The 27,077-nt window shown below is 46.4% G+C and overlaps 1 protein-coding gene across 4 annotated transcripts in view; it reads right to left on the reverse strand.

Annotated features, from left to right (window-relative positions):
- Positions 1-26,404, reverse strand: part of ORAI2 (ORAI calcium release-activated calcium modulator 2) — a 59,008-nt gene extending 32,604 nt beyond the window's left edge. Inside the window, exon 1 of one of the 4 annotated variants that reach the window (XM_068270255.1) lies at positions 26,168-26,404. Coding sequence is in view for 1 of the 4 variants with exons in the window: in XM_068270254.1 (XP_068126355.1) it covers positions 9,356-9,412 (57 nt within the window). In the remaining 3 variants the exon portion in view is untranslated. Of the gene's footprint in view, positions 1-9,355; positions 9,473-17,926; positions 17,946-18,013; positions 18,075-26,167 lie in introns of those variants that run through there. The other 3 variants (XM_068270257.1, XM_068270259.1, XM_068270254.1) reach the window with 3 other exon arrangements.
- Positions 26,405-27,077: the final 673 nt, after the last annotated feature.

Raw genomic sequence — 27,077 nt, forward strand, 5'->3', positions numbered from 1 at the left:
CCCATCCTCTATCTACTTTTAGACACATACCCTCAACAAGCACTCAGATAAGATGTTTAACTGGATCTGCTGCATGCTTGTTTCAGGTGGATGATTCAGACACTACTGATGCAAGATCAGCAGGGCTGGTATTGTTTAAAAATAAACATGGCAGCCTCTATGTCCCTCTCACTTCAGGTATCCTTTAAAGAGACTCCGTAACAAAAATTGCATCCTGTTTTTTATCATCCTACAAGTTCCAAAAGCTATTCTAATGTGTTCTGGCTTACTGCAGCACTTTCTACTATCACCATCTCTGTAATAAATCAATGTATCTTTCCCCTGTCAGACTTGTCGGCCTGTGTCTGGAAGGCTGCCAAGTTCTTCAGTGTTGTGGTTCTGCTATGAACTCCCCCTTCCAGGCCCCTCTATGCACACTGCCTGTGTATTATTTAGATTAGGGCAGCTTCTCTCTTATCTTTTACAAGCTGAATAAATTGTCCTCTGAGCTGGCTGGGCTTTCACATACTGAGGAATTACAAACAAGGGCAAAGCTATTTGCAGGAAGAAAAGAGCAGCCTGAAACTTCAGTGCATGAGAGATGCAGGGGGAAAGAAACACACAAATGATCTCTTGAGATTCAAAAGGAAGGGTGTATACAGCCTGCTTGTGTATGGATGTATTTTTCTATGTGTGGACATACTGTACATCAACCTACTTCCTGTTTTGGTGGTCATTTTGTTTGTTTATAAACAAACTTTTAAAAACTGTTTGTAACCACTTTTAATGCGGCGAGGAGCGGCGAAATTGTGACAGAGGGAAATAGGAGATGTCCCCTAACGCACTGGTATGTTTACTTTTGAGCGATTTTAACAATACAGATTCTCTTTAAAGAGAACCCGAGGTGTGTTTAAAGAATGTTATCTGCATACAGAGGCTGGATCTGCCTATACAGCCCAGCCTCTGTTGCTATCCCAAACCCCACTAAGGTCCCCCTGCACTCTGCAATCCCTCATAAATCACAGCCGTGCTGTGAGGCTGAGTTTACATCTGTAGTGTCAGTCTCAGGTGCTCTCCCGCCTCCTGCATAGCTCCGATCCCTGCCCCCGTCCCTTCCCTCCAATCAGCAGGGAGGGAAGGGATGCAGGCGTGGACTGGAGTTCTGTAGGAGACGGGGAGAGCAGCAGACTGACACTATAGAGATAAACACAGCCAGCTCTGACAAGCTGTTTGTCAGCAGCGTGGCTGTGATTTATGAGGGATTGCAGAGTGCAGGGGGACCTTAGGGGGGTTTGGGATAGCAACAGAGGCTGGGCTGTATAGGCAGATCCAACCTCTGTATGCAGATAATATTCTTCAAACCCACATCGGGTTCTCTTTAAAGAAAACCTGTAATGTCAAAAAGTCCCCTGGGGGGTACTTACCTCGGGAGGGGGAAGCCTCAGGGTCCCAATGAGGCTTCCCACGCCGTCCTCCATCCCTCGGGGGTCTTGTTGCAGCCCTCCGAACAGCGGGGACGTAAATATTTACCTTCCCAGCTCCTGCGCAGGCGCTCTGGCGGCTGTCGGCTTTGAAGTAGGCGGAAATACCCGATCAACGTCGGGTCTGCTCTACTGCGCAGGCGCAAGTCTCCGACTGAGATCGAGTATTTCCATCTACTTCGGAGCCGAAAGCCGCAACAGCACCCCCACTGGAGCCTGCAAAGGTAAATATTGAACAAGCTGTCGGGTCTGTCGGGTGGCTGTTCAGAGGGCTGCAGCGAGACCCCTGTGGGACAGAGGACGGCGTGGGAAGCCTCATTAGGATCCTGAGGCTTCCCCCTCCCGAAGTGAGTACCCCCCAGGGAAACTTTTTGATCTTACAGAGTCTCTTTAAGGTGACAAAAGACCTGATGCTTTGTTAACCTGAACAGAATATCAATCTAGCAGACAGCAAACTCACTAACAAAAAATGCTAGATGAGTACCTGATTGGCTAGGTTTACATTAGCATTGGGTGAGCATTGCATGTTTTATATAAAAATCAGCAAACCCGCAATGGACTTTTATTTATTTATTTTTCATTTATTGCTGAATCACAGTACAGCGACTGTGTTTATTCAGTAATGTCTGTGGCCACATTTGCTCAGTGGCAGTTTGGATAAAATATCTGCTGGCCAGCCATAGACACAGATGCTGTTAACCAGCTGAGCGGTCTGGACGAGCTCAGCTCGTCCAACACCGCCAGCGGCTGCCGCTCAGGCCCTGCTGGGCCGATTTTAACGAAATAAAAAGCAGCACACGCAGCCGGCACTTTGCCAGCCGCGTGTGCTGCCTGATCGCCGCCGCTCTGCGGCGATTCGCCGCGAGCAGCGGCGAAAGAGGGCCCCCCTAGCCGCCTGAGCCCAGCGTAGCCGGAACAAAAAGTTCCGGCCAGCGCTAAGGGCTGGATCGGAGGCGGCTGACGTCAGGACGTCGGCTGACGTCGATGACGTCACTCCGCTCGTCGCTATGGCGACGATATAAGCAAAACAAGGAAGGCCGCTCATTGCGGCCTTCCTTGTTTATTCTGGGCGCCAGAGGCGATCGGAAGATCGCCTCCGGAGCGCCCTCTAGTGGGCTTTCATGCAGCCAACTTTCAGTTGGCTGCATGAAATAGTTTTTTTTTTATTTAAAAAAAACCCTCCCGCAGCCACCCTGGCGATTTAATCAGAACGCCAGGGTGGTTAATATGCTACCAGTTACTAAATAAACATGAAAGCAGTACTGCGCTGCTTTCCTTTCTGATGAGCACAGACTATACAGTACATCTGTAACTTTCAGCTGCTGCAGGTTACATAACCAGTAAGGTTAGCGCAGCAGGAAAGGCCTAACATAAAAGACATTATTGACAATAACTTGACCTCCACTCAACAATGTTTGATTTTAAATAGAACCTGCCCATGTGTGTGTATGTATGTATGTATGTATGTATGTATGTATGTATGTATACGCGCGCCTGCAAGCAAAAGTCATATTTACCACTGAGATCAAAGACCTCTATGGCAACTAGAAGGCTAAATGTATATATCACATGTGAGTTACACTAGCACTAAAATGTTTCTCGTTATATGAAGGCACAAATAATGGGGAGAGTGCACTAAAGACTAAAGTGTCTTAAGCAGAGTAACATGCGTAAAGTCTTATCCACGGGGAGTAGAGCAGAATGCAATACATTATGCACAATGCATTATATTCTACTCATCATGTGCAATACTTTACGTACGTAATTCTGTTTAACACAGTTTAGTGCATACCGCACAATGTAACATGCTATGTACCTTATTTTTTGGACTATATTTTTTGGACTATAGGTAAAAAAAAATATACTAAGCCTTGGGGGGCCATGGAGCAGGGGCATCCTGTAGACCTTTTCCGCCGAGCTGTCTCTAAGCTACTCTAGCTAAGTAACACTGCCCAGCTACGCTAACCCCTGCTGCCTCCACCAGTAACACTACACTATACTAACCCATGCTGCCCCATCAGCTAAGCTACAATACACAACACTAACCCCTGCTTCCCACCAGCTAAGTTCCACTACACAACACTAATCCCTGCTTCCCACCCGCTATGCTACAATACACAACACTAACCCCTGCTGCCCACCAGCTAAGCTACAATACACAACACTAACCCCTGCTGCCCACCAGCTAAGCTACACTGCATCACACACTACACTACACAACACTAACCCCTGCTGCCCACCAGCTAAGCTACACTACACACTGCACTAACCCCTGCTGCCCCACCAGCTAAGCTACACTACACACTATACTAACCCATGCTGCCCCATCAGCTAAGTTACACTACACAACACTAAACCCTGCTGCCCACCAGCTAAGCTACAATACACAACACTAACCCCTGCTGCCCACCAGCTAAGTTACACTGCATCACACACAACACTACACAACATTAACACCTGCTGCCCACCAGCTAAGCTACACTACGAACTGCACTAATCCCTGCTGCCCCACCAGCTAAGCTACACTGCATCACACACAACACTACACAACATTAACCCCTGCTGCCCACCAGCTAAGCTACACTACACACTACTAACCCTTCCTGTCCACCAGCTAAGCTACACTACGCACTACTAACCACTGCTGCCCACTAGCTAAGCTACACTACACTAACCCTTGCTGCCCACTGGCTAAGCTACACTACACTACACTACACTAACCCCTGCTGCCCCACCTGCTAAGCTACACTACACTAACCCCTGCTGCCCCACCAGCTAAGCTACACTGCACTACACACTACACTAACCCTGTTGTCCCACCAGCTAATCTACACTACGCTAACCCCTGCTGCCCCTACCAGCTAAGCTACACTGCACTACATACTACACTAACCCCTGCTGCTCCACCAGCTAAACTACACTGCACTAACCCCTGATGCCCCGCCTGATAAGCAACACTACACTAACCCCTGCTGCCCCACCAGCTAAGCTACACTGCACTACACACTACACTAACCCCTGCTGCCCCACCAGCTAAACTACACTACACTAACACCCGCTGCCCTACCTGCTAGGCTACACTACACACTACTAGCCCCTGCTGCCCCCACAAGCTAAGCTACACTGCACTACACTAACTCCTGCTGCCCCACCAGCTAAGCTACATTACACACTACACAACACTAACCCCTGCTGCCCCCACCAGCTAAGCTACACTGCACTGCACTAACCCCTGCTGCCCACCAGCTAAGCTACACTACACAACAGTAACACCTGCTGCTACCAGCTAAGCTATACTACACAACACTAACCCCTGCTGCCATACAGCTAAGCTACACTACACAACTATAATCCCTGCTGCCCACCAGCTAAGCTACACTACACTAACACCTGCTGCCTACCAGCTAAGCTACACTGCACACTGCTAACCCATGCTGCCCCACCAGCTAAGCTAGACTGCACACTACACTAACACCTGCTGCCTACCAGCTAAGCTACGCTGCACACTTCTGACCCATGCTGCCCTACCAGCTAAGCTACACTACAAACTACACTAACACCTGCTGCCTACCAGCTAAGCTACACTGCACACTACTAACCCATGCTGCCCCACCAGCTAAGCTACACTGCACACTAAACTAACCCCTGCTGCCCCCACCAGCTAAGCTACACTGTACTACACACTACACTACACAACACTAACCCCTGCTGCCCTACCAGCTAAGCTACACTACATTAACCCCTGCTGCCCACCAGTTAAGCTACACTGCACTGCACTTCACTAACTCCTGCTACCTCACCTGCTAAGCTACACTACACACTACACTAACCCCTGCTGCCCACCGGCTAAGCTACACTACACACTACTAACCCCTGCTGCCCTACCAGCTAAGCTACACTACATTAACCCCTGCTGCCCACCAGTTAAGCTACACTGCACTGCACTTCACTAACTCCTGCTACCTCACCTGCTAAGCTACACTACACACTACACTAACCCCTGCTTCCCCCACCAGTTAAGCTACATTGCACTACACACTACACTAAACAACACTAACCCCTGCTGCCCCACCTGCTAAGCTACACTACACACTACACTAACCCCTGCTGCCCACCGGCTAAGCTACACTACACACTACTAACCCCTGCTGCCCACTAGCTAAGCTACACTACACAACACTAACCCCTGCTGCCCACCAGCTAAGCTGCACTGCACTACACTATCCCCTGCTGCCCCACTTGCTAAGCTACACTACACACTACTATCCCCTGCTGCCCCACCAGCTAAGCTACATTGCACTACACACTACACTAACTCATGCTGCCCCACCAGCTAAACTACACTACATTAACCCCTGCTGCCCCACCAGCTAATCTACATTGCACTACACACTACACTAACTCATGCTGCCCCACCAGCTAAGCTACATTACACACTGCACTACACTAACCCATGCTGCCCCACCAGGTAAGCTACACTACACACTACACAACACTAACCCATGCTGCCCCACCAGCTAAGCTACACTGCACTACACCTCATTTTAAGCTCTCACTGATTCAGCCAGTGTGCTACCCCCCCCCCACCCTTCTTCCCCCCGCTCCGGTCCTGCCACTGTACAGTACACAGGCTCCTCTTCTCCTCCGTCTTCAGCTGCTGCTATACACTGCCGCCTATACACTGCTCCTATACAGCTCCGGTCCTCTGTACTTCCTGGTGGGCTTCGAACTTCCTGATTAGTGGTTCCCTGTTACTGCACGACCTCAGTGGCACACTTGTTCCCATGTCATGCGTGACCCCCGTGCATGTGTGCCGCTAGGGTCATGCAGTAACAGGGAACCCCTAATCAGGAAGTACGGAGCCCACCAGGAAGTACGGAGGACTGGAACATGTATAGTGGCAGGCAGCCTCAGTGTACAACAGCAGCTGGAGATGGAGGAGCGCATATACAGTGGCAGGACCAGAGGGGGAAGGGAGCACGGCGGCTGTATGCGGTATGCGCTTCCCTGCGCAATCTGCACCACTTTTTATTATATAATCAGATGCATCCATTCCCCCCCCCCCCCCCCCCTTTCAGTTTTGGGAGAGAAAAAGTGTGTCTTAAATTCTGAAAATATATATTATATGCATACCTGTCAGACCCCTTCACTCTTGGTATGTTGCAGCGCATATACTGTATGCAAACAAAGGCTTTGGGACGTTTGGGTACCGGGTCATAGAATATTGGTATTGTCACCGATAGCCTACTATTCTACATTACCCATAGAATATAAATTTAGAGGGGGCCTGCTATGGATTAGTGGGGCTGCAGGAGGATCTGTGCTGCCTCGGGACGAACCAGAGGCTTCCCCCTACTAAGGTAAGGAACTAACTTTACTTTCATTTTCATTGTAGGTGCGCTTTAAGAGTTGTGACGGCTGACGCACCAGGCATACATGAATTAGGTGCAGCTACTATAAAGGAATGCTGTAATTTGGTGACCTCCCTTTTCATTCCTTTGAAATGTACCAAAGCGAAACGAACTTTGCTAGACACATAAAAGTAACATTATGAAGAATACTAGGGTAAGTAGCTCACAAATGACTGAAATGGTAAAAAAAAGAAAATCCCCATTCTGAACATTTTGGCATTGTAACTGTGATATGGGTACAGCAGATGGGTGTGAATTTCAAGCTTATGGTAGTGATAACTCTGCCTAAAACCATTGTGATTTTAGGCAGAGTTATGATGTTAGGCAGAGTTATCATTACCATAAGCTTGAAATTGACATCCATCTGCTCTTTAAACACAGGGTTAGTGGTAAGTGAATGCCTTTCTGTAATAAGGCTAAAGTTTCCCAGAAAAGCCATAATAGTATTCCCCTGCGGAAGCTCCATCTGTAATAGCAGACATACTCTGCTAGCACTTACCAGCAAGCCCAAACACATCTGCAAAGCAAGACAGTCAGTAATTGCCAGTATTTCCTCCTCACCAGATTTGCATGATAGTACATACTGTACAAACACGGTACACAGAGACTGAAGGCAATCACTACATATGTGGCTTCCTAATTTATAAAAAAGGAAATCCATATAGAATGCCAGAAATATTTATATTTTTACTTGTTTTATAACATTTGGTAGGGGAAGTTTTGTACTGATCCACTACTGTGCTGTGCTGGTGAAGCAGGCAAGACAGTGCCACATGGAGGCAAGGCTTCAAGCGGAACTTTGACCCAGGATTGAACTTCATCCCAGTAAGTGGCCAATACCCACTCTCCAAACAGGAAATGATGTCAGAACAGGTCAAGTCCCTGAGATACGACAAGCTGTGTTCGCACCTCTCCGTCACAATCCATTGCTGTTGCTCTGCCTGTCTGCTCATTGCTCAGTCTAGTGCCCAGCATCTCCTACTGCATGTAGCATGATTACACGCGACATGAGGAGAGTGAGGTGCCAGCACTAGTGGGTGCAGGGGACAGACAGGATGGTCGCACAGGTGCAGCTTTGGACTCTGGTGGGGAGGTGAGAGCACAGATTCTGCTGTGCTATGCTCTGCATTTACACACTAAGCTAGGGGAGTGCAGGAGTACTTAATCCAGGGACATGGCTCCCCCCAGGACCAATAGCACTCCAGACAATGGCCTGGAATGCCTTTGCCTTAAAACGGCACTGGTATTCAGCAAGCATTGGGCCATCTAACAATATACTAACATGGATTAGATAAGTGACTGTGCAGACTGTAAGAGCTCTTTAAGTGCTCTTCATAGAGATGTGTATTGTTTCATTAGTTAATTATCACTCAAAAGTCCCTTTAAATGATTTCTTTACAACTTTTGCTACAGATCAGAAGATTGCTGCGCTCTCTTTAAGCCCGGAACAGAGGTCTTTGCTGGTCACACAGAGGATTAATGATGCTGTTATTTAAGGACAGTTATTAAAAGCAGAGAATCTATACCCCAGGGCTGATATCCTGGCACCTGGATGTTTCAAGCTATATTTGGAGGTACAGCATGCGTTCAGAAATGAAAGTGCTTGACAGGTGAGAAGTCACTGTTTAGAGAGGTTATATTCTGTAGTTTGGGGATAGTCTGTGTCTTTGCTGGTCATGAGCAGCTGTAAGCAAAGTGGGGCTGTAAAAGTAGACAGTGAATCCAGATCATGTGCAACATATGAATGCCTTAGTTCTTGTACACTACTTGGTAAGCACATGCACATTATGATTTAGTTGGGATGATCTCCCCGTGCAAAGCACTGGAAATATTGTGCTTAATAAAAGCCACAACAGGAAGCCACTGTTTTATGGTTGGACAGCTGAGCTAATAAAGTGACCTGCTGCTCGGGATGACATCACACAGGAAGTACATTGCAGCTGACCAAAGCAGCAGAAGACTGTTTGTATAGCTGGTGTATACACAGAGATAAGGATAAGGAACCAGTAAAATGCACCAACATTTTTCTGTTAAAGGGCAAGGTCTTTGTTAATGAGAACTAGGAACCTTGGAGATGTAGAACGCTTCGTAAGCTTCTTTAGTCTGAGTCTGCAGCCCATCAGCCCCACACGCATGCAGTGAAAGAATGCTGCAAATGGTTTTTGCATGCTGAGAAATCATGGTCATGTGACACATTCAAATGAGCATTTGCCTATCTAGCACCTATTCCCCTTATGAAGATTCAAGAGAATGATACAGTACAGAGGTTTCTATGGATGATACACAAAGTAACCCCCCACCCCCCGAAAAAAATAATAAAAGCAATAAAAAAAGGAGGTGGTATCCAGCCTTACTTTCATCAATGGGGCACTATGGCGAAAAATTATAAAATTTAAAATATGTGCAAAAGACAAATAAGAAGTACGTTTTTTCCAGAGTAAAATGAGCCATAAATTACTTTTCTCCTATGTTGCTGTCACTTACAGTAGGTGGTAGAAATCTGACAGAAGAGACAGGTTTTGGACTAGTCCATCTCTTCATAGGGGATTCTCAGCAAGGCTTTTATTCTTTATAAAGATATTCCCTAAAAAGGATTTCAACAATGATGCTGGCCAGCTTCCCTGCTCGCTGCACAGTGAATGGCAGTTGGACCGAGCAACTGCCATTCACTAAGTGCTTAAGTGCTTTTGAAAATATATAATTCCCTGAGAATCCCCCCCATGAAGAGATGGACTAGTCCAAAACCTGTGGCTTCTGTCAGATTTGTACTACCTACTGTAAGTGACAGCAACATAGGAGAAAAGTAATTTATGGCTCATTTTACTCTGGAAAAAAGCATACTTCTTATTTGTTTATGTTTGCACATATTTAAATTTTACAATTTTTTTGCCACAGTGCCCCTTTAAAGTACACCTGAACTGAGAGGGATATTGAGGCTGCCATATTCCTTTCCTTTTAAACAATACCAGTTGCCTGGCGTCTTGCTAATATTTCATACATCAGTAGTGTCTAGCTCACACAACTGAAACAAGAATGCAGCTAATCCAGTTAGACTTCAGTCAGAACACCTGATATGCATGCTTGTTCAGCGTCTGTGGTTAAGAGTAATAGAGACAGGTGCTCAGGAGGACAGCCAGGCAATCTGCATTGTTTAAAAGAAAATAAATATGGCAGCATCCATATCCCTCTCACTTCAGGAGAGCAGAAACAATTAAGTGTTATAAGTAAAAATAGGGGAAATCAAGTAGGAGGCAAATACTTCACCACAGCATTATATTCCCTTCAATTCTAGCCACCAGTGGCACCACAGGAAGAGGCAAACGTCTCTCTGAAATGGCCACAGACAGCAATAAAACCTTGAGTTCTAACCCTTCAACACAACTAAAAGTGTTTTTGGAGAAAATAATGGCTGACTGCCTGCTTTCAAAGCCATCACAGGAAGTATGCAGCAAGTAAGGGGAAACGCTCAGCAATTTTTCACACTGTCCAACCACTGTGCTAATTCCCTCTGCACAGCTTGGCAGACTAAAAGCAACACTTGAATAAAGCCACAACAAATTGCAAAGCAAATCCTTATTCACTTCTTGCACTGCAAAATAAATGGGCAATTTCATCTGATATTATCCTGTCAGTCCTTCCTGGTAAATACTGTCTATGCTAGTAACTGTTTATAATTTGGCAACAGATACAGGATATGTCAATATCCCTGATCACAAGTACATCTAGAAACATTAACTACTCATACAGCCACACATAATAATAACCAGATATAACAGTATAAGTAATTCGAACCACTGATTGACGAATTCTGAAGACATAGCACATTAAACAGGTGAAACATACAAAAAATAAAACTTAAAAAAAGTAAGGGGGAATTTAGATTCTGACAATGCAAATGTCCAGAAGAATTGGAGGAGATAAAAGGGAAAAACTGAGAGCCCACTATGGTGTAGTATGTATGAAATGAGGTCCAATAAAGGAATAACAATTAGTGCGGGTTACCCCTAATATAACCATTGTACGGGCAGGTGAGGAGATTAGACCTGACTTCACTTGGGTTAAGAAGTCACTCAGAGGTGCCAAGAAGAATAAAATACCCTATAATCTATTTAAAAATGGGAGGTAGTGGTGGATTAACCTCCCAATCGATGACATGAATCGTCAGGTACAGTTAACCACTTGAGGACCGTGGGCTTTACCCCCCTTAAAGAGACTCCATAACAAAAATTGCATCCTGTTTTTTATCACCCTACAAGTTCCAAAAGCTATTCTAATGTGTTCTGGCTTACTGCAGCACTTCTATAATGTGTTTTGGGGTGTATTTTTACACATACCCATGATGGGTGGGAGAAATATCTCTGTAAATGAGATTTCTTTTGATTTTTTTACACACAATTGTCCATTTACAGAGATATTTCTCCCACCCAGCATGGGTATGTGTAAAAATACACCCCAAAACACATTAAACTACTTCTCCTGAGTACGGCGAAACCACATGTGTGGCACTTTTTTGCAGCCTAGGTGCGCTAAGGGGCCCAAAGTCCAATGAGTACCTTTAGGATTTCACAGGTCATTTTTGTTTCAAGACTACTCCTCACGGTTTAGGGCCCCTAAAATGCCAGGGCAGTATAGGAACCCCACTAATGACCCCATTTTAGAAAGAAGACACCCCAAGGTATTCCGTTAGGAGTATGGTGAGTTCATAGAAGTTTTTATTTTTTTTGTCACAAGTTAGCGGAAATTGATTTTAATTGTTTTTTTTCACAAAGTGTCATTTTCCGCTAACTTGTGACAAAGAATAAAATCTTCTATGAACTCACCATACTCCTAACGGAATACCTTTGGGTGTCTTCTTTCTAGAATGGGGTCATTTGTGGGGTTCCTATACTGCCCTGGCATTTTAGGGGCCCTAAACTGTGAGGAGTAGTCTTGAAACCAAATGTCGCAAAATGACCTGTGAAATCCTAAAGGTACTCATTGGACTTTAGGCCCCTTAGTGCACTTGGGGTGTAAAAAAGTGCCACACATGTGGTACCACCGTACTCAAGAGAAGTAGTATAATGTGTTTTGGGGTGTATTTTTACACATCCCCATGCTGGGTGGGAGAAATATCTCTGTAAATGACAATTGTTTGATTTTTTTTACACACAATTGTCCATTTACAGAGAGATTTCTCCCACCCAGCATGGGTATGTGTAAAAATACACCCCAAAACACATTATACTACTTTTCCTGAGTACGGCGGTACAACATGTGTGACACTTTTTTGCAGCCTAGGTGCGCTAAGGGGCCCAACGTCCTATTCACAGGTCATTTTGGGGCATTTGTTTCTAGACTACTCCTCACGGTTTAGGGTCCCTAAAATGCCAGGACAGTATAAGAACCCCACAAGTGACCTCATTTTAGAAGGAAGACACCCCAAGATATTCCGTTAGGTGTATGGCGAGTTCATAGAAGATTTTATTTTTTGTCACAAGTTAGTGAAAAATGACACTTTGTGAATAAAAAACAATAAAAATCAATTTCCGCTCACTTTTGACAAAAAATAAAATCTTCTATGAACTCGTCATACACCTAACAGAATACCTTGGGGTGTCTTTTTTCTAAAATGGGGTCACTTGTGGGGTTCCTATACCGCCCTGGCATTTTACGGGCCCAAAACCGTGAGTAGTCTGGAAACCAAATGTCTCAAAATGACTGTTCAGGGGTATAAGCATCTGCAAATTTTGATGACAGGTGGTCTATGAGGGGGCGAATTTTGTGGAACCGGTCATAAGCAGGGTGGCCTTTTAGATGACAGGTTGTATTGGGCCTGATCTGATGGATAGGAGTGCTAGGGGGGTAACAGGAGGTGATTGATGGGTGTCTCAGGGGGTGGTTAGAGGGGAAAAAAGATGCAATCAATGCACTGGGGAGGTGATCAGAAGGGGGTCTGAGGGGGATCTGAGGGTTTGGCCGAGTGATCAGGAGCCCACACGGGGCAAATTAGGGCCTGATCTGATGGGTAGGTGTGCTAGGGGGTGACAGGAGGTGATTGATGGGTGTCTCAAGGTGTGATTAGAGGGGGGAATAGATGCAAGCAATGCACTGGCGAAGTGATCAGGGCTGGGGTCTGAGGGTGTGGGCGGGTGATTGAGTGCCCTAGGGGCAGATAGGGGTCTAATCTGATGGGTAGCAGTGACAGGGGGTGATTGATGGGTAATTAGTGGGTGTTTAGGGTAGAGAACAGATGTAAACACTGCACTTGGAAGGTGATCTGACGTCGGATCTGCGGGCGATCTATTGGTGTGGGTGGGTGATCAGATTGCCCGCAAGGGGCAGGTTAGGGGCTGATTGATGGGTGGCAGTGACAGGGGGTTATTGATGGGTGATTGACAGGTGATCAGTGGGTTATTACAGGGAAGAACAGATGTAAATATTGCACTGGCGAATTGATAGGGGGGGGGGGGGTCTGAGGGCAATCTGAGCGTGTAGGCGGGTGATTGGGTGCCCGCAAGGGGCAGATTAGGGTCTGATCTGATGGGTAACAGTGACAGGTGGTGATAGGGGGTGATTGATGGGTGATTGATGGGTAATTAGTGGGTGTTTAGGGTAGAGAACAGATGTAAACACTGCACTTGGGAGGTGATCTGACGTCGGATCTGCGGGCGATCTATTGGTGTGGGTGGGTGATCATATTGCCCGCAAGGGGCAGGCTAGGGGCTGATTGATGGGTGGCAGTGACAGGGGGTGATTGATGGGTGATTGACAGGTGATCAGGGGGGATAGATGCATACAGTACACAGGGGGGGGGGGTCTGGGGAGGTCTGGGGAGAATCTGAGGGGTGGGGGGGTGATCAGGAGTCCCCAGGGTGCAGTTAGGGACCTCATAAAAAAATAGCGTTGACAGATAGTGACAGGGAGTGATTGATGGGTGATTAGGGGGGTGATTGGGTGCAAACAGGGGTCTGGGGGGTGGGCAGGGGGGTTCTGAGGGGTGCTGTGGGCGATCAGGGGGCAGGGGGGGGGGAAATCAGTGTGCTTGGGTGCAGACTAGGGTGGCTGCAGCCTGCCCTGGTGGTCCCTCGGACACTGGGACCACCAGGGCAGGAGGCAGCCTGTATAATACACTTTGTAAACATTACAAAGTGTATTATACACTTTGTATGCGGCGATCCGGGTGTTAGTAACCCGCCGGTGCTTCCGAACGGCCTGCGGGTTACAGCGCAAGGGGGGCGGAGCCAGTCCCCGGCGGCCGATCGCGTCACGAATGACGCGATCGCGCCGCCCATGCCCGTAAAAGGACCGCCGCCTCGGTGCATGCAGCGGTCCTTGCGGGTTCCACTTCCCGGCCGCCTCTGTGCGTTGGGCGGTCGGGAAGTGGTTAAAGGACAACCGAGGTGACATGTGACATGATGAGATAGACATGTGTATGTACAGTGCCTAGCACACAAATTACTATGCTGTGTTCCTTTTTTTTCTTTCTCTGCCTGAAAGAGTTAAACATTAGGTATGCAAGTGACAGTTTCTGTCTGGGTCGAGACTGGGTCAGACTATAGCAAAACCCTCACTGATAAGTAATTACAGCCATAAAACACTTTCCTGCCAGTAAATGGCTTCTGAGAGCAGGAAAGAGATAAATATTGTTAATAGTTCATGGATGTTAGCTCTGGCATCCTTCAATGGAAGTGTCATTGAGCAGAGACAATGAAACCGTAAAAAACGTAAAAACTACATTTAACTATAAAATAAAACTGTGGAATATCTAAAAAAGTAATTTTTAGGAGAAGATGGATAGGTACAATTGTTTATCTCATCACTTTATTTTCACCCCGGATGTCCTTCAAAATGTAAAAAAATGATTGGAGCAAGCTCTACCTTCTGAGGCACAAAACGCGAAAAGGGCCATGAGACAGTGACTCTAATATTGCCTGAGGAAGCATTTTTTTTACATGCAAAACACATTGCATGAGAGGAACCTATTCCTTTAAAAAATACCAGATAATTTTTGTTATTGATTTGGTCACATTCATGACTAAAAGTTCTACAGGCACTTGTACTGAGCTGAGGCAAGACCTGTGAAACACATACCGTGCATGAGTAAACATGACTTTTTCCATTAAATAATGGTTTGTCCTTCTGAGAAGGTAAGAAATTATGTTTCTCATGTGTACAGTACAAAATCTATTAGTATCATATCATCAAGGGCGCCTCCACCAGTGTTTTTAGCATAGCCCATACCGCATAGGGTTTTTTTTTTGGTCATAAGGCCCTTCAGTCCTTACAACTAATCCAAGAGAGCTACTGACCAGTATCTGCACCAACAGACCTGGGACACTGAGCGGGGACGGTTATATTCCCACAGGCTCAGACAATGGTTGCAAGTTTTTCAACCCACCCTTGTGATTACAGTATAATACTTACACACACGTTACTGCAACATTGAGCTCCCGGGCCTCTCTCATTCACAGAGACTTGGAGGTTACGGGTAACCATCAAGTATAAAAACGTTTTCTACCTTGCCAGAGTCAGGGATAGCTCTTTAGTATCTTGAGCAATTGGAAATATGACTAAGAAGAATAAGCCCTGCAGCTGAATTTTCTGAAATTAGTCAAAAGCTTAAAGCTAATGTAACGCCAGATTAAAAAAAAAAAAAGGCTGATACTCACCTAAGGAGAGGGAAGGCTCGGTCCTAATGAGCCTTCCCTCTCCTCTCCCGGTGCCCTCTGTGCAGCGCTGTCTCCCCCGTTCGCATCTGCAACCGCAGGGACTTCGGAAGTCTTCGGGTGCCGAGTCCTCCCGAAGACAGGCGGCGCACACGCGAGTGCGTCACAGAGGGCTCGCGCGTGCGCAGTGAAGAGCGGCCCATCTTCGGGAGCACTCGGGCTCCTGAAGCATTTCCGAAGCCTCCTTTCGGCCGGGAGACAGCTGTATTTGACCGAAACTGTCGAATACCGCTACGGGGGAGCCAGGACAACAGCGGACACCGGGAGAGGAGAGGGAGTGCTCTATGGGACCCAGAGCCTCCCTCTCCTTAGGTGAGTATGTGACTTTTTTTTTTTTTAAACGGGTTCCCATTAGCTTGAATGACAACCCCAAATACAGAGAAAGCAGATTAAATAGATTTAGTGAAATAACACTGAACTGAAATGATATTTTGATATTCAGACCATAGAAGATACTGGCTCAAGCAGATGAAAATTCAGATTAGATTTGTTTTTAAACTATAAAACTATTTTGGGCTTATCTGAACTTGAAATCTCCATATTTGAAGTTGAAAGCCGTCTGACAGCCTAGACTCCCTTATCCAAATTTGTTACAACGTATTATAAATAGTGTTCTCAATAAGGCCAGGGACGTGTCAGAACTTCTTCTGGCTCGTTACCGCAGACTAGAGTGTCACATTTGTATATGAATCTTTTGATCGTAAGGCCTCGTTCACATTGGGTGTGTTGGGAAACGTGTAAAGGCCCATGATAAAAAACGCATGCGCTTGTGAACGCTTTAGTGCGTGTTTCAGTGCGCTTTTTTAAAGCGTGTTTTGCTTATTGTAGCAGCAGCAGTTTTCAATAAAGCTTTGTTTTCATAAGAAAATGTATATATTTTTTTTCAACTGGGATAAAAACACATGGGCCTAAAAAAACGCACCCATTCACTTGCATTGATGTGCGCTTTACAGCTCAACGCACAGAAATGCATGCAACATCATGTTTTTGTAACGCAGCTCAGCACAGTGCATAGATGTGAACCAGGCACATTTAATTACATGGGAAAATAAATACCTTGCAAAACGCACAGGGCAATGCGCTGTGAAAAGCGCACAGAAACGGCCCTTATGTGAACGAGGCCTAAATGAGAAACTGGGCTCTACGCGTGGTCAGAGTAAAAAGTGAAGGCAATCTTATTATGTATCCTATATAATAATGAGCAAGTGTCTCTGCGTCCCCTGTCCCTGTGTCCGTGCGTTTGTGCTACTGCACATGTGTAGCACGGACAGCCATTGGGACAGGAGGTGGACAGGGCCAGGGGGTCGGGCAAGCGTGAGCAGACGTGTGCGCGGCGAAGACCGCACGGGGTGGCCACGCGCGGTCGTATGCGTGCTGTCATGCGGCAGTGGCGGTGGTCACAGGGGCAGGAGGGGAAGTGGGTTGTGAGGGAAACCTAGAGCCCATTATAATAACGGGCTTAGGTCTACTAGTTTACTGTATATACAGTTGTGTTAACATTTTTATAGCGTACATAGTCATGTCAATTTCTTGGATGAGAGTCGATTAACTTACCAGTATGTGTTGGGGATGTGTGAGGAAAACAGAGTGTCTAGATGAAACCCATACAAACTCAAGGAGAACACACAAACTACATGCAGATAGTGTTCTGACCAGTAGCGTAGCTTAGGAGCTCTGGACCTCAGTGTGAGTTTTACATTATCCCCGCCCCCCTTCCCCAGCGCTCAATACATAACAATTAATATGGTACCCCAAAACCTTCCAAGGACAGCTGCAGTGTCAGAGAGGTGTAAGCAGGGGAGGAGAACAGTCTATTAATGGTTACAACTAATCAAAGCACAGATATAGGTGATCATTACCAGCTTAGCACCAATAAAGAGCTAATAAAGCGGTTGAGGGAGGGCACCTACTGAGCCCATCTGGTCCAGGGGCCCCTGTGCGGCCACTACCTCTGCACCCCCTATTGCAACGCCACTGGTCCTGACGTAGATTTGAACCTGGGACCCCTATCTACTAAGCCACCATACCACCCACAGTTTAGCAGGGTTCACACCACGACCAGTTTGTGCCCTGGACACACTGTCACCATCTATGGCACAACCCCCTTGTGTTTACAATACTTTAGTTCCACTGTCTCCGTTGCACAAGACATGTCATACATAGCAGACTTTCTATGCCATGACTGATTGGTGCAGGTTGTTATTTTAGGGACACAGTCAGCAGCCACAACCAGGCAGATGTTCTAACCCTTCCCACCTCCATCCAAAGGTAAAGTTTTTGCTAGATTTGGGATAGTACAAAATTGTATCATTTGAACCAAAACAGAAAAGCAATAATCAGATCAGACTACCTGTGAAAATGCAAGCGACCTTATTTTTAGAATACTGTATCACCCACTGCAGTTTAACAGTCTAAATGTAGAGAAAATGCTACTGACCTTACAGATACTTTACATGCAGTCCCTAATAGGTGACTCAGGGGATTAGCTGCAGTGCTTTCTGCCAAAGTCCACAGTCTTCCGGATATTGGATGTCTGGACAGCCCCCTCTCTAATCACTGAACCAGTTCTGCAGTCCTGTGTGCCAAAAGACACACTATACTGTGGTCACATCTGACCTGGGGGGAAGCTTAGTATCTGTGCAAGTGCAGACTTGTGATCATTTATTCTAAACACATTCTCCTCTAGTAGAATACATGGAAAAGCAAGCCACCAGGTTCATCAGGTGACTGACTAGCTAGTCTTTCAGTAGCTAGTCTTGATCATGTTTGGTGACATATTCACTGCTGAGTTCTGTACAGGTGCGCCTCTAGCCTACAGGCTGGCGCAGCATTCTACTACTATGGAGGGTGGTGGAGGGACGATGTACGATGGAGGGGGGGTGTAAGTAGAACAATGGTTTCCTCGCTGTAGTTCAGTCACTCTCCAGGGTGCCACTTCCCCTCTCAAAAGATCCACAACCAGATCTCTGGTCGCGGCTACTACCCATTATCGGTCTCATCCGGGAGGGTTCTGCACAGTTATCAAAGACTTAAAATGCTCACGCAGAGTGCTCACAGCCATGATAATGTAATCGAGGAGACCCCGAAAGCGCTCCACATGTGCAGTAGCCGGATCTTTCGGAGCAGATAGCAGCACCCTGGAGGGGATCAGAACTACAGTAGTTCTGCGCCTGTGGCAGTAATTGACAGCGCCGCTCGCGCAGGCACAGTCTGATGTCATCGCCAGGGACCGGGAAGCTTCACAGGCGAATGGCTCACAGCGGAGCTGCAGCGAGGGACATGCTGGGAGCTTGGGGCTGTAGGAAGCCCTGGGTAAGTAGCACTTATTTTCGTTATATCCCCTGATGACTCCTTTAAGTATGTGATAACTCCAAATCATAACAGCAGAAAAAGTTTTGAAAGTTTTGAATGCAGGGTTAGCATTTTCATCACTTAATACATTAAGACCAGATGCTGTTGAAATTTGATTTGTATGGTGACAATCCCGCTTTAAAGTGGACCTGAACTCTTGCACAGGACAGAAGGAAACCATAGAGAAATTCACCCTGTATGTATATACAGAGTTTAGCCAATTTAATTCCCCCTCATTTGTGGCCAATCACTAGTTGTAATTTGATCTCTGCGGGTCACAGGAATGCCAATGGCAGAGATGGAAGATAAGCCCATTTGAAAGCACAGGGTGTTAACAATATGTCTGCTTCCATGAATCAGGAAGTAGAAACAGTGCAGATGTATTTTAGGATTTGTATTGGCTGTAACAAATAAATGTTTTTTTTATGTTTAAAGTTTATTATGCTGTGTATCTTTTAGAGCAGAGAGGATGTTCTAAGTTCAGGTCCGCTTTAAGTTGTAGATCAAAAGCTGAACTGGAAATGTATCACTTCTGTAAGGGAGATTTGCGGGATCAATTCCAGCTGCTGCTATGGTGATCCCTGGGGCACTGAACCTCCCAAATGTTTAACTGGGATAAAAAGATCGTTTTTAGTGCAAAAAATATTTGGGCAGAGAATACACCATCTCCTCCATGAGACTTTATGAGAACAATTAACCAGCCTAGCGTTACGGACGAGCTCAGCTCGTCCAGTACCGCCAGGCTGTATATCTCAGCCCCTGGTCGGTCGTTTTTTACATGTTTTTTTTAAAACACGCAGCTATCACTTTGCTAGCTGCGTGTTTTATTTGATCGCCCCCGCTCACCGCCGCTACGCGCCGCAATAGAGGCCCCCCCAGACCCATAGCGGAGCCTGGCCAATCACCGCCAGGCTGCAGCTATGGGGTGGATCGGGACTCCCCCGGACGTCATGACATGGATGACATTGATGATGTCATTCCGATTGTCGCCATGGCAACGAGGGACGCACTAACAGGAAATCACGTTCAGAGCGGGATTTCCTGTTAGGTATGATCGCCGACGGCGATCGGAGAGGTGGGAGGTATAGCGCAGGGATGGGAGAACCATGTAGCTAGCGCTAGGCTAGCTACATTATAAAAAAAAAAGTGAAAAAAAACCCACCCGCGGCCGAGCGCCGCATAGAATCAAAACGCCAGGGTGGTGTTAATACAGTAATTACAGTGGGTTGCAAAAGTATTCGGCCCCCTTGAAGTTTTCCACATTTTGTCACATTACTGCCACAAACATGCATCAATTTATTGGAATTCCACGTGAAAGACCAATACAAAGTGGTGTACATGTGAGAAGTGGATCGAAAATCATACATCATTCCAAACATTTTTTACAAATAAATAACTGCAAAGTGGGGTGTGCGTAATTATTCGGCCCCCTGAGTCAATACTTTGTAGAACCACCTTTTGCTGCAATTACAGCTGCCAGTCTTTTAGGGTATGTCTCTACCAGCTTTGCACATCTAGAGACTGAAATCCTTGCCTATTCTTCTTTGCAAAACAGCTCTAGCTCAGTCAGATTAGATGGACAGCGTTTGTGAACAGCAGTTTTCAGATCTTGCCACAGATTCTCGTTTGGATATAGATCTGGACTTTGACTGGGCCATTCTAACACATGAATATGTTTTGTTTTAAACCATTCCATTGTTGCCCTGGCTTTATGTTTAGGGTCATTGTCCGCTGGAAGGTGAACCTCCGCCCCAGTCTCAAGTCTTTTGCAGTCTCCAAGAGGTTTTCTTCCAAGTTTGCCCTGTATTTGGCACCATCCATCTTCCCATCAACTCTGACCAGCTTCCCTGTCCCTGCTGAAGAGAAGCACCCCAGAGCATGATGCTGCCACCCCCATATTTGACAGTGGGGAATAGTGTGTTCAGAGTAAAGTGCAGTGTTAGTTTTCTGCCACACATAGCGTTTTGCATTTGGCCAAAAAGTTCCATTTTGGTCTCATCTGACCAGAGCACCTTCTTCCACATGGTTGCTGTGTCCCCCACATGGCTTGTGGCAAACTGCAAACGGGACTTCTTCAGAATCAGAATCAGAATCAAGTTTAATGGCCAAGTACAGGGGTTGCACCTGGAATTATTTTTGGCACAGGCAGGCTCGAGTCGTACACTGGACAAGTAATACAGATATACAGATATACATTTACCGTAAACAGATATACAAATATACAGTATTAGTGCAGGAGGGCAGTAGCGTAGTTGAATAGCTCTAGGATAGTTAAGGTGATGTACCATGGTCGGGCTACTGCCCGGGTGTCAGCGCTGGAGCTAGGGAGTGCGCTTGGGGGGGACCGTTGAGGAGGTCAATGGCTTCTGGAAAGAAGGTGTTTCTGTGTCTAGTGGTCCAGGTGGGTAAGGACCTGTAGTGGCGGCCTAAGGGGAGGAGACTGAAGTATCAGTTGCCAGGGTGGGTGGGGTCACTTGCTATCCTAGCGGCCCTTGAGCGTAGTCTGGACGAGTAGAGAAGGTTGAGTGGTGGGAGGGGAGTACCGATGATCCTTTCGGCAGACTTTATGACTCTTTGTAGCCTGTACCTGTCGCTCACAGAGGCCCCTGCATACCACACGATGATGGAAGAGCCAATTATTGACTCAATGGCAGCAGTGTAGAAGCAGGTCATAATGTCTTGCGACATTCCAAACTTTTTCAGCTGTCGTAGGAAAAACAGCCGTTGCTGCGCTTTCTTCTGTATCATTGTGACGTTTGCCTCCCACCTTAGGTTGCTGGATATGGTGGTGCCTAGGAAACGTGCGTGCGGGACCATGGCCACCTCAGTGCCTCCGATGAGGACCGGGGGGAGTTCGGGACGGCCTTTCCTGAAATCAATGATCAGTTCTGCGGTTTTAGCTGTGTTCAGTACAAGCTTGTTTGCCTTGCACCAATTGCAGGTGTTTGGCCTTGTCTTGGTAGGTTTACAGTTGTGCCATACTCCTTCCACTTCTGAATGATCGCTTGAACAGTGCTCCGTGGGATGTTCAAGGCTTTGGAAATCTTTTTGTAGCATAAGCCTGCTTTAAATTTCTCAATAACTTCATCCCTGACCTGTCTTGTGTGTTCTTTGGACTTCACTGTGTTGTTGCTCCCAATATTCTCTTAGACAACCTCTGAGACCCTCACAGAGCAGCTGTATTTATACTGACATTAGATTACACACAGGTGCACTCTATTTAGTCATTAGACTCATCAGGCAATGTCTATAGGCAACTGACTGCACTCAGATCAAAGGGGGCCGAATAATTATGCACACCCCACTTTGCAGTTATTTATTTGTAAAAAATGTTTGGAATGATGTATGATTTTCATTCCACTTCTCACATGTACACCACTTTGTATTGGTCTTTCACGTGGAATTCCAATAAAATTGATTCATGTTTGTGGCAGTAATATGACAAAATGTGGAAAACTTCAAGGGGGCCGAATACTTTTGCAACCCACTATACATTTTTTGTACTTTCACAGGTGTCTGCAATGGTCGCCAACATACAAGCAACACTCTGGGGTCAATTTATCATGGCAAACCGCAGGGAAAATAAAGCAGTTGCCCAGACTAACCAATCAGAATTTGTGTTTGATTGAACAGCTGAAAAGACTGGGGCCCATGCGCAATTTACCTTTTCTCCTCATTTTTCTACTAGGTGATATTTTAACAACTTGTCATAAAAGCCACCAATAAAGAAAATACCCAAAATACACGTAATAGTACTTTATTATTAACTTTTGGGTACTTTTTCAATTGTAAAATGCTGAAAAGTTAGCTTAACCACTTAAGGACCACAGGCATACACCCCCTAGTGACCAGGCAATTTTTACAATTCAGTGCTCTGCTCGCTGCAAAGCCATAAAACTTAGCACACAAATTAATTTCTCCTTCTTTTTTTTGCCACCAACAGTGCTTTCTGTTGGTGGCATCTGATCGCTGCTGCGGGCTTTTTTTTTTTTTATTATTAATTTATTTATTTCTTTTAAATAAATATGACTATTTTTTTCTTTCCCCTTTCTCCCTAACCCAAGGTCCAATCAGGGCAATCCTTTCTCATAGGCATCAGCTTATGAGAGAAGATCGCGTAATGAGACGATCTAGGGGACAGCCAAGTGACAGGGCTGTCCCCAGTAAAGAACTGTAGTAGATTGCAGTGCTGTACAACATAAACAAACAGCAGTTTCTTTTGAATACAGTCTGCCAACGATGATCGCCGCTGGCAGACTGTTGACGGAGCTCTACTCCGTCACTCAAGCGGGGATGTGCGTGCACCTGCGCACCATCCCAGCAAATCTCCTCCCCCAGGACTTGATGCCTTTTGGCGTTAGGCAGTCCTGGGGAGCCACTCTGCGGCTGCTAATCAGCGCTAGGCGGTCGTAGAGTGAGTAAAGAGAAGATGAAAATGATCTTCTAGATGATAACTCAAGTGAAAAAGTTATGGGCCTAGATGCACTAATAAACTACTATTGCTCCACTTTTCATCCTATGTCCTTTGCACCTGCCTTGACTAATCAACACTTATTAAATTTTACAAAAAGCGCAAAACACAGAAAACTATTTTTAAACAGCACAAATTTTTACAGCGAAGATGCAGAAGAGCAAAAAAGTGTCAAAGGGATTAAGTTTAAAAACTAGGACTGTTCTTCCTGAAGAAGACAGTTGTCACACATAGGGACCTATTTATAAAAAAAAGTATCTTTCTAAAGACAGATCCCCAACACCAAATATATTCAAGGGCTACCAAATTTTGTCCCAATCGGGGCTGCAAACAAGGTATTATAGTTACTCTAGAGCAGGGGTGTCAAACTCTAATACAAAGTAGGCCGAAACTGACCACTGGGACCAAGTCATGGGGCAACCTCAATGTCTAGTGGCCACTTCCCTCCCTTATAAAGTTCCCTGGTGTATAAAGCCCCCCCCCCCCCCATAGTTTTCTATTGTCTATTGGCCCTCCTCCTCAACACAAATTCCTGGTGTGTAATAGCCCTCCTCCCTCCCCGTAAAATTCCCCACTGTCTAATGCCTTTTTCCCTTCCCAATACAGTTCCCTGGCGTCTAGTCACTCCCTCCTTCCCTAATACAGTTCCCTGGTGATCAAGGGCTTCACCTCTAATATAGCTTCCTTGGTGGACTAGAGTGGGCCAAGTATAATGCAAAGTGGGGAAAACCACTTGGGGGCCAAATTTGATGGTTCTGTGGGCCAGATTTGGCTTACAGGCCAGAATTTGACATGTATGCTCTAAAGGTTCATACACACACTGGATTAAACTTGGCTGGGGCAGGCGCTAAAGACCGCCTCTGCCGAGAATTTGTGTACGGCAGCCCTAAACCCTCCCCGATACGTTGGCGAGAGGACATCTCACCAGAACACAGCCTGGCTCCTCTGTTCTCTTCTGCACACTGCCCCCTCCATCAAGTGCCGCACATCCTCTATTGTGACAGAACAAGTTGCTAGCCTGCAAGACAGGGATGTGTCTGAATGGCCTCTGCCACAAACTGTGATCTGAGAAATCGTGTCCCAATCCCTGTCAGGCGACAGTAGTCTCATGTGTGTGCCCAAAAATTCCATTCACGTGAATGATGTAAATGACTGCCGCTGGCTACCATTCTCTCCAGATAAAACAGTAGTCCACAGTCCACTGACTTCCATTTTGGCCACTGGAGCTTGTTTTTTAAAAAAAATGCGATCTGAGGTAAAGTGGCAAAGAGGGCGCTTAAACCAAAAACCACTGTTGACAACTGTTCCCTATGGAATTTCCCACAATTAAAGAAGAACTGAAGTAAAAATAACTTAATGAATAAAATTGCTTGTTTTTTACAATATTCATTTATAGATTATCTAGTTAGTGTTTACCCACTGTAAAATCTTTCCTCTCCGATTTACATTCTGAAATTTATCACTGGTGGTGACATCTTTAGTTCTGACAGGTGATCTGTACAGAATGTTTGTTACTAAGCGTTCTATGCACTTAGGGAGTCATTGCTTATTTCCCACAATGCAACAAGGTTCACAGACAGAAAACTGTCAGGACCATCGTCATGACATCACACTGTGGGAGGGGTTTCACCCACCACACAGACCCCCTGATGATTTATTCCAGAAAATGTAAAGATTTCTTGTGGCAAAGGGGGTATCAGCTACTTATTAGAATTAACTTCAATACCTCTTGGCCATTATTCTATCTCCATCTTCATAAACGTGGCAATTGTCACTGGAGTGCTGATAATTAACATTAAAGTGGTGGTTCCTCAGAGAAGTGGATGACATATTCATGAAATATGGCAATCCCCCCAAAATGGAAAAATAACAGTCTACCCTTCTATGAACAGGCCCCATTGATACACTTATATCTCAAAAATACAGAACATAAATATACATACACATACAGAAAATGAACAGACCATGTTAGGCCCGGTTCACATTAGCGGTGGCTATCCGGAATAGCCGTGCCGGAGCCGCACCGCATGCTGGCCGGACGAAACGGACGCACGGCATAGCAATGTAAGTCTATGCCAGGGTTCACATGTGTCCGTTTCGTCCGGACCGGAGCCGGACCGGATCCGGACTCCGGTGTCCGTTCCAACATGCGCTATTTTTTGGTCCGGCTCCTCCGGCAGCCGTATCCGGGGCGGAGCCGGACTGCACCATCCGGCCAATGGAAACCAATGAGAACCGGAGAGCGCACAACACACTGGCAAAAAATCCGGATGTTCTACCCCACTTCCTATGCGGATTTTTGCGGCGATATTGGCTGGGGACACATGGGCAAGCATTTTGGAGTGGAGCAGCACAGCTGGATCCGGATCCGGAGATGTTGGCAGCATGTCGGAGGTGGAGGTGAGTGCTAAACAGCAGAGGGCCTGATTCCACAGGTCCCCCTTCTGCTGACCTCCCAGACCCCAACATTTTTTTTTGTTTTTATACAGGTTGTTACTATCCGGATCCGGACCGCAACCGTGTTCATACCGCACGGAAACCGTATGCAACCGGACCGGATCCGGACAGGAACTGTACGGTTCAGGTCCGATCCGGCTCCGGTGCGGTCCGGACATCCGGTGCGGTTTTTGCAAAACCGCAAGTGTGAACCGGCCCTAACAGTGCAGGTAAAAGTTGTGCTGGAAAAAGCTGTCTCTTTACTATCACTGTAACTGGCAGTATTATTATTACAAGCTGCATTGCCACACTACTGATAAGGCTCTGACTTACCAGACACACCCTTATTGAGAAGCCGTGGTGTCCAGGCGGCGGCACACGCAGGAGTAGGGGGAGACCGCCTGGCTGCTCAGCTACACTCCAGCAGCAGCAGCATCTCTGGTGTCAGCCATGTCGGAGGCAGATGCAGCTGGTCACCTGACGCTGGGAGCCAGGCAGACAACACACAGACATCGCTGCCTTCCAGCTGTGCACTAGTGTCACGGCTCACATGTAACCCGGGCGCTGATTGGCTCGGTGCTGGCTGCGTCCTCCGCTCTGATTAGTCCGGCCGGGTATCATCTTCACTCTCTTCTTCAGCGTCTCCCAGTGACGGGGAAGCAGCTCTCCTGTTTCTGCCTCATTGCCCAAATGCCCGGGCAGCGTACACAATGCACCTGGAAGAACTAGATTGTCGCTGCGCTCTCGGGCATTGTGCTACTGCTGTTTACTCTCCTCCGCTCTGCTACATTGTTTGTGTGCAGCCACCTTGATCCTGAGACTCTGTCCGCTGGAAGAGAAGAATGATGTTTAAAATCATTGCCAGTTTAGTGACCTCCTGTAGAGTTAACCCCTTCCTAACCATTGTACCAATTTAAAAGGACAAGCCCTTGTTTGTTTGGGGTTATATTAAGTTGCTAGTGTGGTGACATTTTTGCAACTTTGTAAGATTTTGCAACCTGTTGCACTTATAAATAGGTATAGCTATCAGAAAGTGCATCCTAACCATTGACTTCAACCTATCTGTATCAGAAAATGCAACTCAACCTAACCCTGTTCTCACACAGAACCCTCCCCCCTTGCTCAACTAATAACTACCCCCACCCCCTGGAGGGAATGACCCCCTCTGGAGGGAACAGTAATCCCCCTTCTTGCTCAACTAATAACTACCCCCCACCCCTGGAGGGAATGAAAAACCCCCTTG

This window comes from Hyperolius riggenbachi, chromosome 2 (assembly GCF_040937935.1).
Source record: "Hyperolius riggenbachi isolate aHypRig1 chromosome 2, aHypRig1.pri, whole genome shotgun sequence".
NCBI classification, from domain to species: Eukaryota; Metazoa; Chordata; class Amphibia; order Anura; family Hyperoliidae; genus Hyperolius; species Hyperolius riggenbachi.